Source organism: Lissotriton vulgaris, chromosome 8 (assembly GCF_964263255.1).
Source record: "Lissotriton vulgaris chromosome 8, aLisVul1.2, whole genome shotgun sequence".
Classification (NCBI taxonomy): Eukaryota; Metazoa; Chordata; class Amphibia; order Caudata; family Salamandridae; genus Lissotriton; species Lissotriton vulgaris.
The window spans coordinates 614,648,158-614,663,808 of record NC_141696.1 but is presented as its reverse complement, the minus strand read 5'-3'; the positions used below and the strand labels follow the sequence as shown (position 1 = coordinate 614,663,808).

Genomic DNA, 15,651 nt, shown 5'->3' with positions numbered 1-15,651 from the left:
GTTTTTATCCCCTTTATTTCCTTTATTACATGTATGTAGGCTTTTTTCCCTTTGTATTAGTGTTTTTCAATAAAAAATGATTTGAATACAAAAAAATATGCCAAGCAATTTAATTTTCATGAAGTTGCCATTTAAACTCTTTTCAGGTTAGTATATTTGATTATACTGGTACATAGAATGGCACATGTTGAACGTTTTTTAATTCATGATTAGAATCACTTTTATGTCCCCAACACCACTGCCCTGACTATTTTATTACAGAATCTAAAGGAGAGTGAATTGTCTTTTGCCCCATGTGCCGGATACGAGTGGGTCGGTTAATTCTAACCATTGTGAACTCCTGTTTACACATGGACTGAAGGTATTTAACGCACCTAATCAGATGCATTAAATATCAACCTACATAAACCTTGGCAGGTTTGATCTACCAAAATTTTAACAGGGATAAACATACTGTATTTACTGTATCATGCAAATATTGGTGTGTTAAGCAGCAAAATCCTCATGTCATTCTCCACAAACACATCATTGGTGTTAAATAATATATGTTCTGTTATGTTATTAAATCATTTATTAAGCGCACTAACACTGATTAGTTTCTTGGCGCTACAAATTGACAGTAACACAATCGGAGGTGAGGAGAAAAGTAGGTTAAAAAGCTTGTCTAAAAAGCCAGGTTTTCAGCGCTTTTCGAAAAGGTAGGTGATCTTGGCAGAACCGGATTTCCAAAGGAAAGGCGTTCCATAAGCAGGGGGCAAGTATTGCAAACCTACGTCCACCAGAGCATTTAAGTTTGAAGAAGGGGGTCTGGAGAAGGCCTAGGTGGAGTGAGCGAAGGTTGCGGGAGGGAACGTATCTGGTGATTAATTGATTAATGAATTTAGGACTTTTGCCATGCAGCGACTTAAAAATCATGCAGCCTGCTTTGAAGGCACAGCGTTGCATGACCGGAAGCCAGTGCAGTTTGATGAGAAGGGGAGTCGCTGCCTGCCACCTTGGTTGCTTCAGGATCAACCTAGCAGCATAGTTCTGCACCATCTGGAGACGCTTAAGTAGATAGCTTGGGAGATCCAGGTAGATGGCATTCGTGTAATCCAGGTGGGACAGAACTGTGGCGATCACAACCTGGGTGATAGCTTCTGGCGTTAGTAGTCGCCGGACCTTCCTGATTTTTTTTAGCTGGTAGAAACATTTGGAAACCACCTGGCCCAATTGTGCTTTTTATGAAAGGTCACTGTCCACAATGACACCAAGCGTTTTAGCCGATGACGAGGGTTGCGGAGCTTGACCCAGATCTAATGGCCAATAATGGGGACCCCAGTGCTTAGCACTATCTCCAGTCAGTACCAGTTCGGTTTTACCTGGATTTAGTTTCAGCTGATTTTGATCCATCCAGGATTTAATAAACCACATGGTTGACTGGAAGTGACTAATGGATTTTTCGGAGTTGTCAATGGTGAAGAGTAGCTGCAGATCATCTGCATAGTTAAATACTCTCACCTGCTTGTCCCTCAAGGTTTGTATAAGAGGGAGTATGCATATATTAAAGAGATGAGGTGACAGGGAGGAGCCCTGTGGTACTCCGCATGGGATAGGCTGTTTAATACCGGTTAGGTCCCCCAGGCGCACTGCTTGGGAGCGATCCTCTAAAAAGGACTTAAGCCAGCAGGCCGCCGCGCCCTGTATGCCGGCCTGTCCGACACGGTCGACCAAGATGTTGTGGTCGACTGTGTCGAACGCGGCCGACAGGTCCAGGAGCACCAGGGCCTGGGGGGAGCGTATATCTGCGCAGTCTCTAAGTGTGTCCAGAACTGCAGTGACCACTGCCTCCGTTGAGTGCGCAGGCCGGAATCCAGACTGATGAGGGTCAAAGCAGAACTCCTCCTCCAGAAAATTAGAGAGAGTTTTCGCCACGTGTGCCTCTAGGATTTTTGCCAGGTAAGGCAATAAGGAGATGGGCCTCTAGTTTGCCTTACATGCAGGGTCCGCCCTGGTTTTTTTTAATAGAGGTATGACCGTGGCTTCTTTGAAGGCAGACGGGACTATGCCCGATAAGAGGGAGTCGTTTAGGAGGGCAAGAACAGGGGTTGGGTAGGTGGAGAAGCATTCTCTCAAGATGCGAGGGGGGCAAGTATCCAGTGGGGAGCCGGATTTGACTCTCGTCATTAATTCCGAAAGCTGGCCATAGGTTATGGGTTGAAAGTTGGTAAGTGTGGCAGAGCCGGTCTTGATTACCATGCCGGTCGTGATTGGAGTCTTTTGATTGGGGAATGCTAGCTTTTATGTCTGTGATTTTGTCACTAAAATAATTATTAAGTAAGTCACACAGACACTGAGTAGGGATTACTTTAGGACGGACATTCTCCAAGTTGGTCAATTCATTAAAGACAGAGAAAATATCTTTAGATTTATTTGATGAATCTAGGATGCGGGAAGAGAAATACTCTGCCTTTGCTGCAGAGATGGCATTCATATATTCCTTCCTCGCCCAAGTGTATTTAATTTTTTCCTCAGTGTCATAATCACGGCGCCACCGGCGTTCAAGATGCCGGAGGGCCTGTTTCCTAATTTTTAGGTCGGCAGAAAACCATCTGTTGGCATCCGTGCGCCGTGCTAGTCTAATTCTTTTGTAAGGGGCATGAAGATTACTAGCCGCTTGTAGCCAGTCAGTAAGAGTGGAAACTGACAAGTTTATGTCGTTGTCCAGGGAGGGGACATCTTTGGCTAGTGACTGTAGAAAAGCAGTCTTATCCATTGCGTTCAAATTTCTGGCTAGCCTGCCAGCGATTGGCACAGTGGTTCTGATGGAAGTAACACAAATCTTAAATTTAAGAATAAGATGGTCTGACCATAGGCAAGGCAAGGTTAGCGGGGAGGTCACACATGTGGTATTAGACCACACCTGGTCCAGTATGTGTCCTTTGTCGTGGGTGGGGGAGAGCACCAATTGCTTAAAATTAAGGTTAGACAGAAGGTCAGTCAATTCTGCCGATTGAGAGCCCTCTGATGGATCTTTGTACCAATATCCCGTGGTATTGTTATTTATAAGGTGTGTTAAAAAACACCTAAACTCAGAATCAGGCCCTATATGTAGCCTAAAGTGTTACTATAGATGGAGTAACATCACAGTTTCACATAGCACACCCTATACTGATGTAGTTAAAGGTGCGTTCATGTGATGATGAAGCAAAAGGAGGCACTGGAAAAAATGTAAATGACTAGCATGTCACTTTGTGGTCAAGTGGAAGCTGAGATTGATGCAAGCTTTCCTGCTTTCAGGTAGTGCAATTTGGTCACCACGTGGTTATCTCTTTTTTACTCCCACTTTGAATCAAAGAATAATGCTTTCAGTATAATTATCATCCATTCTTGAATTAATTCACCCACCGACCTCGGCTGCCAACCAGCTATTCATTCATGCAACCCTGCCTCCAAACTTTATACAAACATTAAATAATTGGACAGTGTTGTAAAATGAAAAATGTGTTGTAAAAAGTACATTTCATTTTTTTTTACAGTTTGGGTGGAGGGACTTCTTCACCAGTAAAGACAAAACCTTCCCTTGCCGTTTTCAGGCTGGCTCACTATGTGCAGGATGAGGACTTGTCTGATAAAATTTGCCAGAGCTGCTTTTGTTCCCAGTCCAGCTCTGAATGTGACAAAATGCTTTCCACATGTGTAACTATCATGACAATAGAGGATTGGGCCATGAGAGTTGCAGTACTGCAACCTGCAATTGCAGAATAAAAGATAGTCTGTAAAATACACAGCTAGAAGGTATACAGTGCAAGAGTGAACTGACAGACAGGCCTATTCAAGATAAAATAAATTAATGCTGGTTTGCGTGAGTGCAGCCATAACACACACACACAAGTTTTTGCTTCTCAGTTGGTGGTGGTTGTGCACAGTGGGTGGTGTTCCCTAGCAGCACATACTGTTCATTGAACAGATACTGCCATTTTAAATTAATAGATGAATTGTAGCGAGTTGCGAATCGTACAACTACAGAGTCCCTGGGACATCTAAAGCAAAAGTTCATCTCTTGTAGACATTGATGCTAGTTTGAAGGAATGCATCCAAAAACAAAAGTTTAGAGATTACACAGTCTTTTGTTCTTATTTTAAAACTCTAGTGAGAGTTGTAAGAACTCAGGTCTGACATTGTTCGATGACATGACTTGGCACGTTCTTAACACCCAAGAAGCATGCTTCAAAGACCCTTTCCAGGTGAAGTACACCACACTGCCCCTCTCGTTCTCCATCAACAATTTATTAACACAGTACTTTGAAAGGAACACCTATAATAAATCATCAATTGCATGCGTAAACAAAATTGTATGTACCATGACCTTGTTAGCAGACTGGATGCGAACCAACTGCCTGAAGTTCAACTCTGCTAGGACAGAATGTTAGACATGGCATACTTGGTTTAGTTTCCCCTGACGTTTTGCCTTATGATCTCCTGTTTTGACTGTTGTACTGATTTCATTTTTGTTGGCTTTAAGACTCTAGCACTGGTTAGCAGTGGTAAAGTGTCCAGAGTGCACGTGCTCTCTGCTTGAAACATGGTAACATTGGCTTATCCACAATTGGTATATTTAATTTACTTCTAAGTCACTGATTGTGTCACCCACTTAATAGCCTTTTAAACAGGTCTCAGGCCTGGCGCTGCAGAGCCTGTGTGTGCAGTTTTTAAACTGCTGTGTCGTGCTGGTAAGTTAATCCTCTTGCCAAGCCCAAACCTTCCTTTTTAATACAAGTCACCCCTAAGGTAGGCCCTGGACAGCCCAAGGGTAGGCTGCAGTTTATATAAAAAGTACTACATGTACTTTTGAGTTTTACATTTCCTGGTAGTAAAATACTCTAAAAATCGTTTTTTACTACCGCAGGCTCCTCTTTCCCATGGGGTAAAATTGGGATTATTTTATTACATCTCACAAAGAATAAGTTCCAATTGGGAAGATATGAGACCCCCAAATTTGTGGTCTCTGTAATTACAATTTAAACCACAACTTATGGTGAAGTTGGTTTTTAAATTGCTATTCAGAAAATGCCACTTTTTGAAGGTTTATATTTTCTTAGTGTAACCTTTTTGGTGCCTTCAGCCTGTCCCAGGAAAATAGGTCTGGGATGGATGACAACTAGCTTGCTGCATTCCCTCTTGACAGTCACACCTCTCCTTCCTTTGTGTGTGGCTGAGTGACATGCTGATGGGTCACCCTGAACAGGATGGGTGGGAGGAGCGGACACACCTGAAAGGGCTGTGTCCTGCCCCCACACAGAGGAAGGGTGCATATCCCTTGTAGTGAGTCTGGAGTCAGGGCAGGAACGAAAGAGATGCTGTGCACTTCACAGCATCTTTCTGATGTCTTTCCCACTTCAAATGCTCAACTGGGTATAAGTACTGGACCTCTGATGCCATTAAATCAGAACACTTCTGGAAGTGAGGGCATTCTACCAGGAATAAGGACTGCCATGCTGCTGGAGAGACTCCCACTTTCTTGAACCACTTTGCTGTACTGGCCTGCTATCTGCTGCCCCCTGCCTGGGAGTGAGATGAACTGGACCTCATCTCTACAGCCCAGAACAAAATGATATCCATGGGCTAGTTGGCTTGCCTCCAGTTTCTGAAGTCTCAGGGATATCAAAGACGTCTCTCTTCAACATTTAACCAGCACCTGGATTCTGCATGTTGTGAGTCCTGCTCCGCCCAATGGTGCCAATTCAGTTGTGGGCCTTTGGAAGTGAGTTCAAAGTTCTGCAACTGCCAGAACCCATACTTCAACATCATTGTGCCAATTTGAAATGACTCATCGAAGCATCACCTTGGATGTATCGCTGCCACTGTGTGGAGTAGATTGATGCATCGTCTCTACAATGTGGGGAAAAGCAGTGCATTGCATTCTGACACAGCGCGTCTTGAACGGGTGAATCGCTCATGGAACCAACACATCCCCGCCATAGTGTGGAGAAATCCAGCGCATCAACCCCACTGCATGGGGATCAATGATGCATCTCGTTGCTGGTGACCAGGATCAACGTACTTTTGCTATGTGTGCCCTGAGTGGGTCCTGTATTTGGCACGCATACGATAGTGGTAATGTAATGTGTCTTGTAAAGCGCACTGCTGCCCTGAGGCGTCGTGGCGCTGTAGACCGCTGGGGAACCCGTCCTGGCTATCCCTGTGAGATGGTCCCTACTAGGTATTTCCAAGGTGAAACCAGGCATCCCTGGCGAATGTGGGGGGCCGTTGTAGAGATGAGGCAAGCTAATGCCCAGAGTTGCCGAGTGTGATCCCTGGTTAGAGTAGGCACCGAGGCGAGAATTATCGAGTCTGCTGACCCTGGTCCACGACCCTGCCGCGTCGGGAATTGAACCCTGGTCCCGAGCCATTCTCTGCTTCCGGGTATACCGCCTCTAACCAGTGAGCCACACCACTCCACTGTAGTGGTCCGCCTGAACTCTTGCATTTGTCCCAGTCCAGTGCGCCCAATTTACTCTTTAAGCTCGTACTACTTCTAAGCGCTATTTTTCCACAAAATCTTTAAAAATTAATATCTCGACTTCTACTGATTGGGATTTTGTCATTCTGGTCTTGTGTTATTTATAAAAGCTTTCACTATTGTTCTAAGCTGGTGTGGAGTCTTTTTGTGGTATTTTCATTGTGTTCCTGTTTTAAGTGTTGCTCAACAACTGGCTGCTCTATGCCAAGCCACCAGAGGGGGAGCACAGGATAATTTAGGGTGTGTTGTGACTTACCCTGAATAGGAATGTGGTTCCTGCTTGGACAGGGTGAATACCTCTGCCAACCAGAAACACAATTTGTAACATAGAAGTACTGGTCTTTAACAACAAGATCTCCCTGTGGGATTCTATCTGGTGGCCGTCGAAGCTACGACCAACATCCACACCCACAGACCATGCATGAATTCTAGGAATCATCCTATCTGACAAACTCAATATGATGGCTTAAGTAAACGTAGTGGGCACCTCTTGCTTCCACATCCTAAGCGTGCTCAGAAAGATCTTCGAATGGTTGCCTCAGAACACCAGACGGACTGTCACAGAAGAATTTATCACTAGGAGGCTGGACTATGGCAACACTGTCTAAGCTGGAATCTCCAAACAACTCTTTCACAGATTTCAGATTATCCAGAATGCAGCTGCTAGACTCATACTTGACCTTCCACGCCACATCACACCGCAACTCAGGAAGCTGCACGGGCTCACCAGTCACAAGCGCAGCCAATTCAAACTTCCCACACACAAATGCAAAGCCCAACACAATACAGGACCAGAAGAATATCTGAACAGTCGCATACACTTTCACCAACCCACCAGACACCTATGCTGTGCCTCACTCGCACACATGGCCTGCATCCACAAAAGCAAAACTGGAGGTTGCTCACTCTCCTACATAACACTCAAGACATGGAATGACGTGAATTAACACATCTTAGCCTCCTCCTCATAACACTCAAGACATGGAATGACGTGAATCAACACATCTTAGCCTCCTCCTCATAACACTCAAGACATGGAATTGCATGAATCAACACATCTTAGCCTCCTCCTCACTTACTGAGTTCCACAAGAAGCTGAAGACCTATAAGCACCTTAGGACCACAAACCTGCACACCTTGCCCAAGCGCCTGAATACTCTCTCTGGTGATTATATTTTTAATAATTTTATGTTATATTGATTTGTATTGCGCACTATATATATATATCAAACCATGGTTTGGACTCTTACCTTGTAAAGAGGCAAAGAAGAACTAACTGGTAGGGTTTGCTTTCCTGGCCGCATCCATAGACCTAAAATAAATAAGAATTTAATTAATGTATAATAAATATAGATCTGCAAACTATAATGTTTGGGATTACTTTGGTCATATGTTGTTCAAGGTGGTACATTTCATATGGATGAATAGGCTTTTCTCGTAAAAAATGTGGCTCAGGGTTAAAAAAAAGACAGCTGTAACAAGTGGGATATTGTCAAGAGATGATTTTCAATTCACACCACTCAAATCTTAGCATATTCTTGCATTTTGTAGGTGTTTTCTAAGATCTCACATCAAATTCATATTTAACCTCCAATGTAGAGTAGGTTTGCTTGCATTTTTGTTCTTACTGCAGGTGCAGACAAATCTTAGTTTTTGTGTTTCAGTGAGATAGTGAGGCATGTGAAGAAGGATTTGGCAAGGAAAAACATGGTAAAGAGCAAGGAGGTGAGACCCCATGGAGGAGAAGAGGAATGGGCAAGGACGAATGAAGTAGCAACTTATCAATATGGGAAATTGATGCCAGTGGCCAATTTGTGCTGGAATTTTTAATGTTACTGAGTTGATCACATGATTTACCTTGAAAGCAACTAATAGCTTATGCTGTAACTTAGTGAGGAACAAAGACACATTTTAGGACTTAATGAGGTTTAGACCTCTTCTTTTGCTTTGAGTGGCTTCATGCTACATGGCCCTTAGTTGGAGTTTCTTCTACTAAAGACTGACAACTGACCCATTTGTATCCATTCTTATTCAATGCTTCTTAGTTTAGAGTAGTCCCTTTGAAGGCAGTGTAGGGAAAGACAGCATGCTCATGCTTACCTTTGAAAATCAACTGATGCAATTTAATGTTCTATTCTTATTCCTGATCATTTACATTGCTATAACTGAAGTAGTTGCATGCGTTTTGTTATATAGGAAAAATCTCTTTAGATTTGGGCTTATTCTGTGTGTCCTATATTTCCTATACTTCTATATTGTGATGCTAAGATTGATTTATATCAATCTGTTTTTGAATTTATAATTAAACCTTGCTAATCAAACTTTTAGTTGTTGGATACTTATTGTGTATCAGAATTGGTTTCACTGTAATGAGATTAAATCAAAATTGTTTTCTCCCTCTTGCCTCTCAAGCAACTAAAAAAGAATCTGGATGATTAGGGATGTTTAAGTGGGCCCGAGCTTTCTCATACACTTAGCTTACTTTTTACAGGAAATTATTTTCTGTACTTTATGTATGAACGCTTTGTGAAGAATTCTCTCAAAAAATTAAATGTGTAAAGTTTGAATAGATGCATTGATAACCACTGATTTTGCACCTCAATTTAAATGCTAAAAATATATTGTTAATGAAATTATATCTCCCCAGCAGGGGACTGATAGGTGCACTCATCCTGTAATCTATTAGTTTCTGAACTCATCTTAATGGAGAAAACTTTTTGCGAAAGGCATTCAGAAACACCTTCCTAATTAATGTCAAACCACTTATAGGAATTATCCAAAATGATGAATAAAAACTGAACACTTATCATCTGATGACAGATCTTTACAATGTTTTACATAAATCAAACAAAGAAGAGACGCTTATAGAATTCCAAACCATTAACAAGTGTACAGCATTGTGTGTTACAGTTAGTATTTCAAAACCAATATTATTACATTTTGAGTTTACTACAAAAAAAGTCAGAAGTTTATATGATATCCTAAATTTAGAGTTGATTTTCTCTGGCAGTAAGCTCACCCCTCACCTACCTAAGAATGGATCTCTAATATAGAAGATTTGCTAAGAGGCCATTTAGTGCATCAAGCAAATTCTCTTTAGTAATATCTCAGAACTTATAATAGCATCAGTGGATAATCCAGGATAACAGATTGATTCTGAATCTCACAAATAAATACATTGATTAATCTTACATTTGATGTTGTCTCACGAACTCTGCAAACTGTCGATCCTTAGCATAAAGTTCTAAAATGCGTATCCTGTCCTGAATTTCCTGAAGAATAGAAAACAGATGTACAATTTTATAGCATAATGCACACCCTACTTCAATACATTTAAATTCAATTTTGCTGTCTTAAATTAGTAATTATTAAAAACTTTCCTCAGTTTAGAGTGTGCAGGAGATCTACTCACACAAAAATCTTCTAGAGGGCATTTGAGTTTCTTAAACGTTTCTTTATATTCTTCACATCATTACACATTGCTTACCTATCATGCAATGCTTGATTAAGAAATAGCTTGGTCATTACACAGGCAACACTTAATGCTGTATTTTACATTTATTTGCTAGTTCCCGTAGGTCCTTCAAAGTCTAAAGCAGACATGGACTAGTATTTAGATATAAGCAGTGCTTCTCTGGAGGGTTACATTTTTATTATACACTATACCGCAGGTACTCATAGTAGGGCCCGCGGCCCGACAAGCCTTCCTTGGCAGCCCGCCGACCTTGCAGACATTGAACCTGTGTTTTTAAAAAAAAAATGTAAAGCGTGTCAGCACACCCCGCCGCAGCAGCGTGGACTCCAAGACACTTTGCTCTATGGGGGCGGGCGATTCACAATAAAGCCTCATTAACAAGTAAATGGTCTTTTAAAGACCTGCGAGGTACTCGGGTGCAGCTGTGTGTGTGCGCAGGAAGCTGGGGTGAGGTGACAGACAGAGGGAAACAGACAGAGGGAGGGAGACAGACAGAGAGGGAGGGAGACAGACAGAGAGGGAGGGAGACAGATAGAGAGAGAGGGAGACAGAGGCAGAGAGACGGAGAGGGAGAGAGTAAGACAGCAGAGGGTGACAGACAGAGTAAGACAGAGGGAAGAGGGCGACAGAGGGAGGGAGACAGACAGAAGGAGGGAGAAAGATAGAGGGAGGGAGACAGAGGGAGAAATACAGAAACAGACAGAAGGAGGGAGACAGAGAGGGAGGGAGACAGAGGGAGGGAGTCCAGGGTAGACAGAGGGAGGGAGAGGGAGACAGAGAGAGAGGAGACAGAGGGAGACCAACAGAGGGAGGCAGAGCTAGAGAGAGAGAGAGGGAGACAGAGAGAGGGAGACAGGGGGAGGAAGACAGAGGGAGTAGGGGGAGACAGAAGGAAGAAGAGGGAGAGAAACAGAGGGAGAGAGACAGAGTGAGAGAGGGAGGGGGACAGAGGGAGGGAGACAGATGGAGGGAGACAGACAGATGGAGACAGACAGATGGAGACAGACAGATGGAGACAGAAGGAGAGCAAGAGGGAGACAGGGGTAGAGGGAGGGAGACAGAGGGAGGGAGACAGTGGGACGGAAACAGAGGAAGAAAGAGAGAGGGAGACAGAGGGCAACAGACAGAGGGAGACAGACAGAGGGAGGGAGAAAGAGGGAGGGAGACAGACACAGACAGAGGGAGGGAGAAGGAGGGAGAGAGAGGATGGGAGAGAGAGAGAGACAGAGGGAGAGAGACAGAGAGAGGCAGACAGAGAGAGAGAGAGGAGACAGACAGAGTGAGTGAGACAGAGGGAGAGAGAGAGGGAGAGAGAGAGAGAGATGTGTGTATGCCGGGTCTGGTGGCTCAGTGGACGAAGGCATCTGCTGCAGGGGCCAGTGTTCAACCTAATGGTCACTGGGTTTTTTTTGTTCTAGATCCGCCCCCTCCCCCACTGCTGCAGCCCTCGGTCACAAATCACACTGTAAATTTGGCCCCGGCGAGAAAGTTTGAGAGAACGCATGCTCTACACAATGTTTTATTAGTGACAATACTCCAACTTTGCGGCTTCTTGCCATGCTCTGATTGATACCTTCCACATTGTTATTGGAATTCTTCATTACACCTTCATCTTTTTTATCACCGTCTTTTTCATGTATCTCGGAGCGAATACTTCAATTTCACAACCACAGTTAAAGCTGACCACCATTTGACTCTGCGGTACAAAAGGGGGTGGTGATGGACGGAGCATCTGAACCAATCAAACACTTACATCCAGTCAAAAGATCTGGGTTTAATCCATCACCGTTCTTTAGCCCACTCTGCCACCCCAGTTCAGAAATGGTCATATGCAAATCAATCTGACCCTGTGCCTCAAGGAAACAGTCCAGCCCGAACTGCCAAGCCATGCCTTCCCTGGACCGGAAACAAGCTTCCTAGGACTGGTTTCGGGCATTTCAGCTGTCTTCAGCCAGGCTTGCTGAATCCAGTGGCAAAGGGAGCAAGGGACTCACGTCTGAGCATACCCTGCCAACTTATGGTGAACAAAGCGGTACAAAAGGGGTTGGTGATGGACGCAGCATCTGAACCAATCAAACACTCACTCCCAGTCAAAAGATTTGGGTTTTATCCATCACCGTTCTTTAGCCCACTCTGCCACCCCAGTTCAGACATGGCCATATGCAAATCAGTCTGACCTTGGTTCAGATGCTCTGTCCATCACCACCCCCTTTTGTACCTCTTTGTTCGCCATAAGTTGGCAGGGTATGCTCAGATGTTTTGTCCCTTGCTCACTTTGCCACTGGGTTCAAGCAAGCCTGGCTGAAGACGGCTGAAATGCCAGAAACCGGTCCTAGGAAGATTGGTTCTGGTCCAGGGAAGGCATGGCTTGGTAGTTCGGGCTGGACTGTTCCCATGAGGCACAGGGTCAGACTGATTTGCATATGGCCATGTCTGAACTGGGGTGGCAGAGTGGGCTAAAGAACGGTGATGGATTAAACCCAGATCTGTTGACTGGGTGTGAGTGTTTGATTGGTTCAGATGCTCCGTCTATCACCACCCCCCTTTTGTACCGCCATTTAACTCTGATGCAGACCTGTCACATCAAGACAAAACCTACTTTGTGGTTATTAGGGTGATGACCGTGATGGAGGGTCACGTTTTACCATTTAATCACCAGAAAGGATATTTTATCAGCCTTGGAAGGATGAAGGTCTGATGTAGGCCCTGCTTGACAAAATCTGAAAATATGCTAAAATAACCAATTGTCATCATAAACTATCAGTAAATAGAAGCCCATAGATTCCATGAACCCAATATACATAGGCCTAAGCAAAAGGCTACCATCTTATGATATCAGTCTTTCATATTAAGCTCCACTAGGCCTGATATTTTCGAAGCATGCGTTTCTGTTGCACTGAAAACAACGAGGTAGATTGAGCCATCACAAAGAACAGTAACTTTCCACAGTTATCAGACCCACACACACACGCGTAGGCCAGACCAGCTGGTACAAGTTGGTACATCTTGAAATATTGCTGAAATATTATTTTGAAACATAGCTTGCACTAAGTAAAAGCCGCAACCTCTCGCAATAGCAGTACCTGTCGTAAGTTCCGCTCTCACATATATTTTTAGAGATATGTACAGAACAAAATGTTCTTTGTTTATGTTCTGCGGTCAAGCGTGGTCAACCAACCATGGGGACACCTAACCCTTTCCTATGTCCTAGGACACATATGGTTAGGCCATCTTTCCGATGTCCTGGGACACATGCGGTTAAACCACCTGCACCAAAAGTGCGTAAGCAAGGGCGTCATCATAGGACCGTGGTTCCGCATTTTTAGGTGTATCGGACCCAACTGTCAAATTTGAAGTCAGAACTCTACTGCGGTGACTTTCACAGGCGTTGGGGTCTCCGGCTAGCCGTATATCTGACTTGGGACATCAATGCCTCTCTCTCAGGTGGTAAAACTCCCAAGCTAGATAACATTTCTGCCTTTTTTGATCTCTGACTATACTCGGTATTTTCCATCCACACCCAATTCCTTGCATTTTAGGTTTCTTTAAGTGATTAGGTCTTGTATGGCTAGCCTCCCTAGTTAGGCAGTCTCTAGGGAATGGATTTTATAGAATGTGTTGATTTAAACATGTCTTTTAATAGATCCTTATTCCAGCTTGCCTTATAAAAGTTTGAGCATTTGTCATCTAGCATTTATGCCTGACAGAATGAAGTCAGATTTTCATAATGTTTTTGCTTAGTTACATGAACTAATATGCACTCATTGATATGCAGGTGGTTTAACAAAATAAAAGTGCCACTTCAAATGTGATCTTTGTCATCTCATATTATTGTTCCTTGTTCCTCAGTGAAGTGTTGCGACGGTGGCCTGTGACCACGGTTCATGACCACAGCGGGGTGGCGTGTGGTTTGTGACCACACCCTAAAGGGGCTTCCATTCTCCCTTTCTCAACCGATTGTATGGCTGAAAGATGCTTTCCTTTTAGTCCACAGTTTAATGGTTCCCTAGCAATCCTTCCCAAAAAGGAATATCCTAAAAATCGTAAATAAAAGCTGAATGCAAATCATCTCTAAGGATCCATTGTGTATGTGTAGGACCCAGACTGAGGAGAGACTGAGTACCTTGGTTGATGAACAAGTCCATCGTGGAGGTGACACAAATGGGGAGCTTATTTGCTACCAGAGTCACGCTGGCACGAATGCAGCCAAACGTAATAATTATTCTAGATCCACTTTGGCAACAGCGCAGGGCTCCCCAAAGCTGTTTTGGATTGCAAAACCATTTCAAAAAGGCAGTTTGGACAGAGGATGGCTTATCAGACTAACTGAAACACAATCAGACTGCACTGAATACAGAAACAAATTCTGAGTAATATCAGATGGCCAGTCAGACTGACTAAAATACAGGGGCATCTCATCTCATCTGATTCACTGCAGTATGACTAATCAGAAAGGACCCCTTGGGATTAGCATTCCACAAAGACAGAAAGGTAATCCATTCTAGTTAGTGGAGCACAGTACAATCCATGACAGCGAATACCTTGATATAGGACATAGTATGCACTTAACACAAGAGAGGGTAAAAGGTGCTTGTTCCAATGCTCTGTACCTAGTAGTTTTTTGAAGAGAAGGAAAAAGCGTTTAGTATGAACGTGTATGGAGAATACTTAAAAAAAGATCAGTCAGAATATAAGTGGATATTCTCATTTCTCATTCATCTAATTTTTACGAGCTGGTGCAGTAGGGCTAGGGGTTGGTGAAGAGTAACAGAAGAATGTAGCGCAAAATGTACTTTTGTGGACGCATAGACTACAGTTCACAAAGTCACATGCAAACCCAATAGGCCTATGATGGTTGCAGAACGTTTGGCTTCGGCAATGTTTCTTTTGAAATGTTTTTGTAATACTTCATTAAAAAACATTTAAAGGGCGTGGCCAACCATCATGGCCGTTCGGACGTGATTCTGATCGGCTCCTCTCCAGGCCCTATACATTTTCTCTGATACACAGCACATGCAGCACCCAGAGCCAACCTCCCTGCTTTGTGGGAGCTTCTGATGGCAGACAGAGTCTTTGGGGGCAAATTGGAAGCCCCGGGGGCCGTGTGGTGAGGCGAGATCAACTTGGAGCTAGGAGCCTCAGTGCCTCTCAAAATGGCAGCTGTTCCCGGGTCTAACCGCTTCTGCGAACGCGGGGGTCCTGGGCCCTGGGCCCTAAAGGGAGCCCCGTGACACCAATCAAGAGAGCGGAGACCGGGGGTGACATCTGCTCACCGCCCCGGCCTTACCCTGCAGTGGCGATAGCGTGAAGAGCAAGGAAGCTGTATGGTGCCCGGCGGCGACTTCTGCATTGTGAAGATGGCACTCCTGGTCGGGACCCCCGGTGGCAAAGCGTATCTTAACGCCTGATAGAGAGAAGATCGCTGGGTACAGGAAGTGGAGGAGGGCACCCCTGCTGAGAACGAGGTCCATGGGACATTCATTAGTTGCTGGGCGCCTGACCCTAAGATGGTGGCGGCCAGGTACCATTTTGTGACCTCATAGGGGTGCCCTGCTCCATGGCCTCGGGCATTGGGTGCCCCTTCAACCTTGGACGACATGTTGTGGTGACCGGGGGGCTCCTGACCCCACCACGCTCCAGCAAGTGAGCTCGCAGACGAGATTGCGTTTGCGAG

General features: G+C 44.3%; 1 protein-coding gene across 1 annotated transcript in view; it reads right to left on the bottom strand.

The window, feature by feature from the left end:
- Positions 1 to 15,651, bottom strand: part of IMPG2 (interphotoreceptor matrix proteoglycan 2) — a 904,006-nt gene that overhangs the window by 43,845 nt on the left and 844,510 nt on the right. Inside the window, exons 20-21 of the mRNA XM_086934482.1 lie at positions 9,695 to 9,774; positions 7,753 to 7,814 (exon numbers count right to left, since the gene is read on the bottom strand). Of these exons, the coding sequence (XP_086790608.1) occupies positions 7,775 to 7,814; positions 9,695 to 9,774 (120 nt within the window). The 3' untranslated portion in view covers positions 7,753 to 7,774. The remainder of the gene's footprint in view (positions 1 to 7,752; positions 7,815 to 9,694; positions 9,775 to 15,651) is intronic.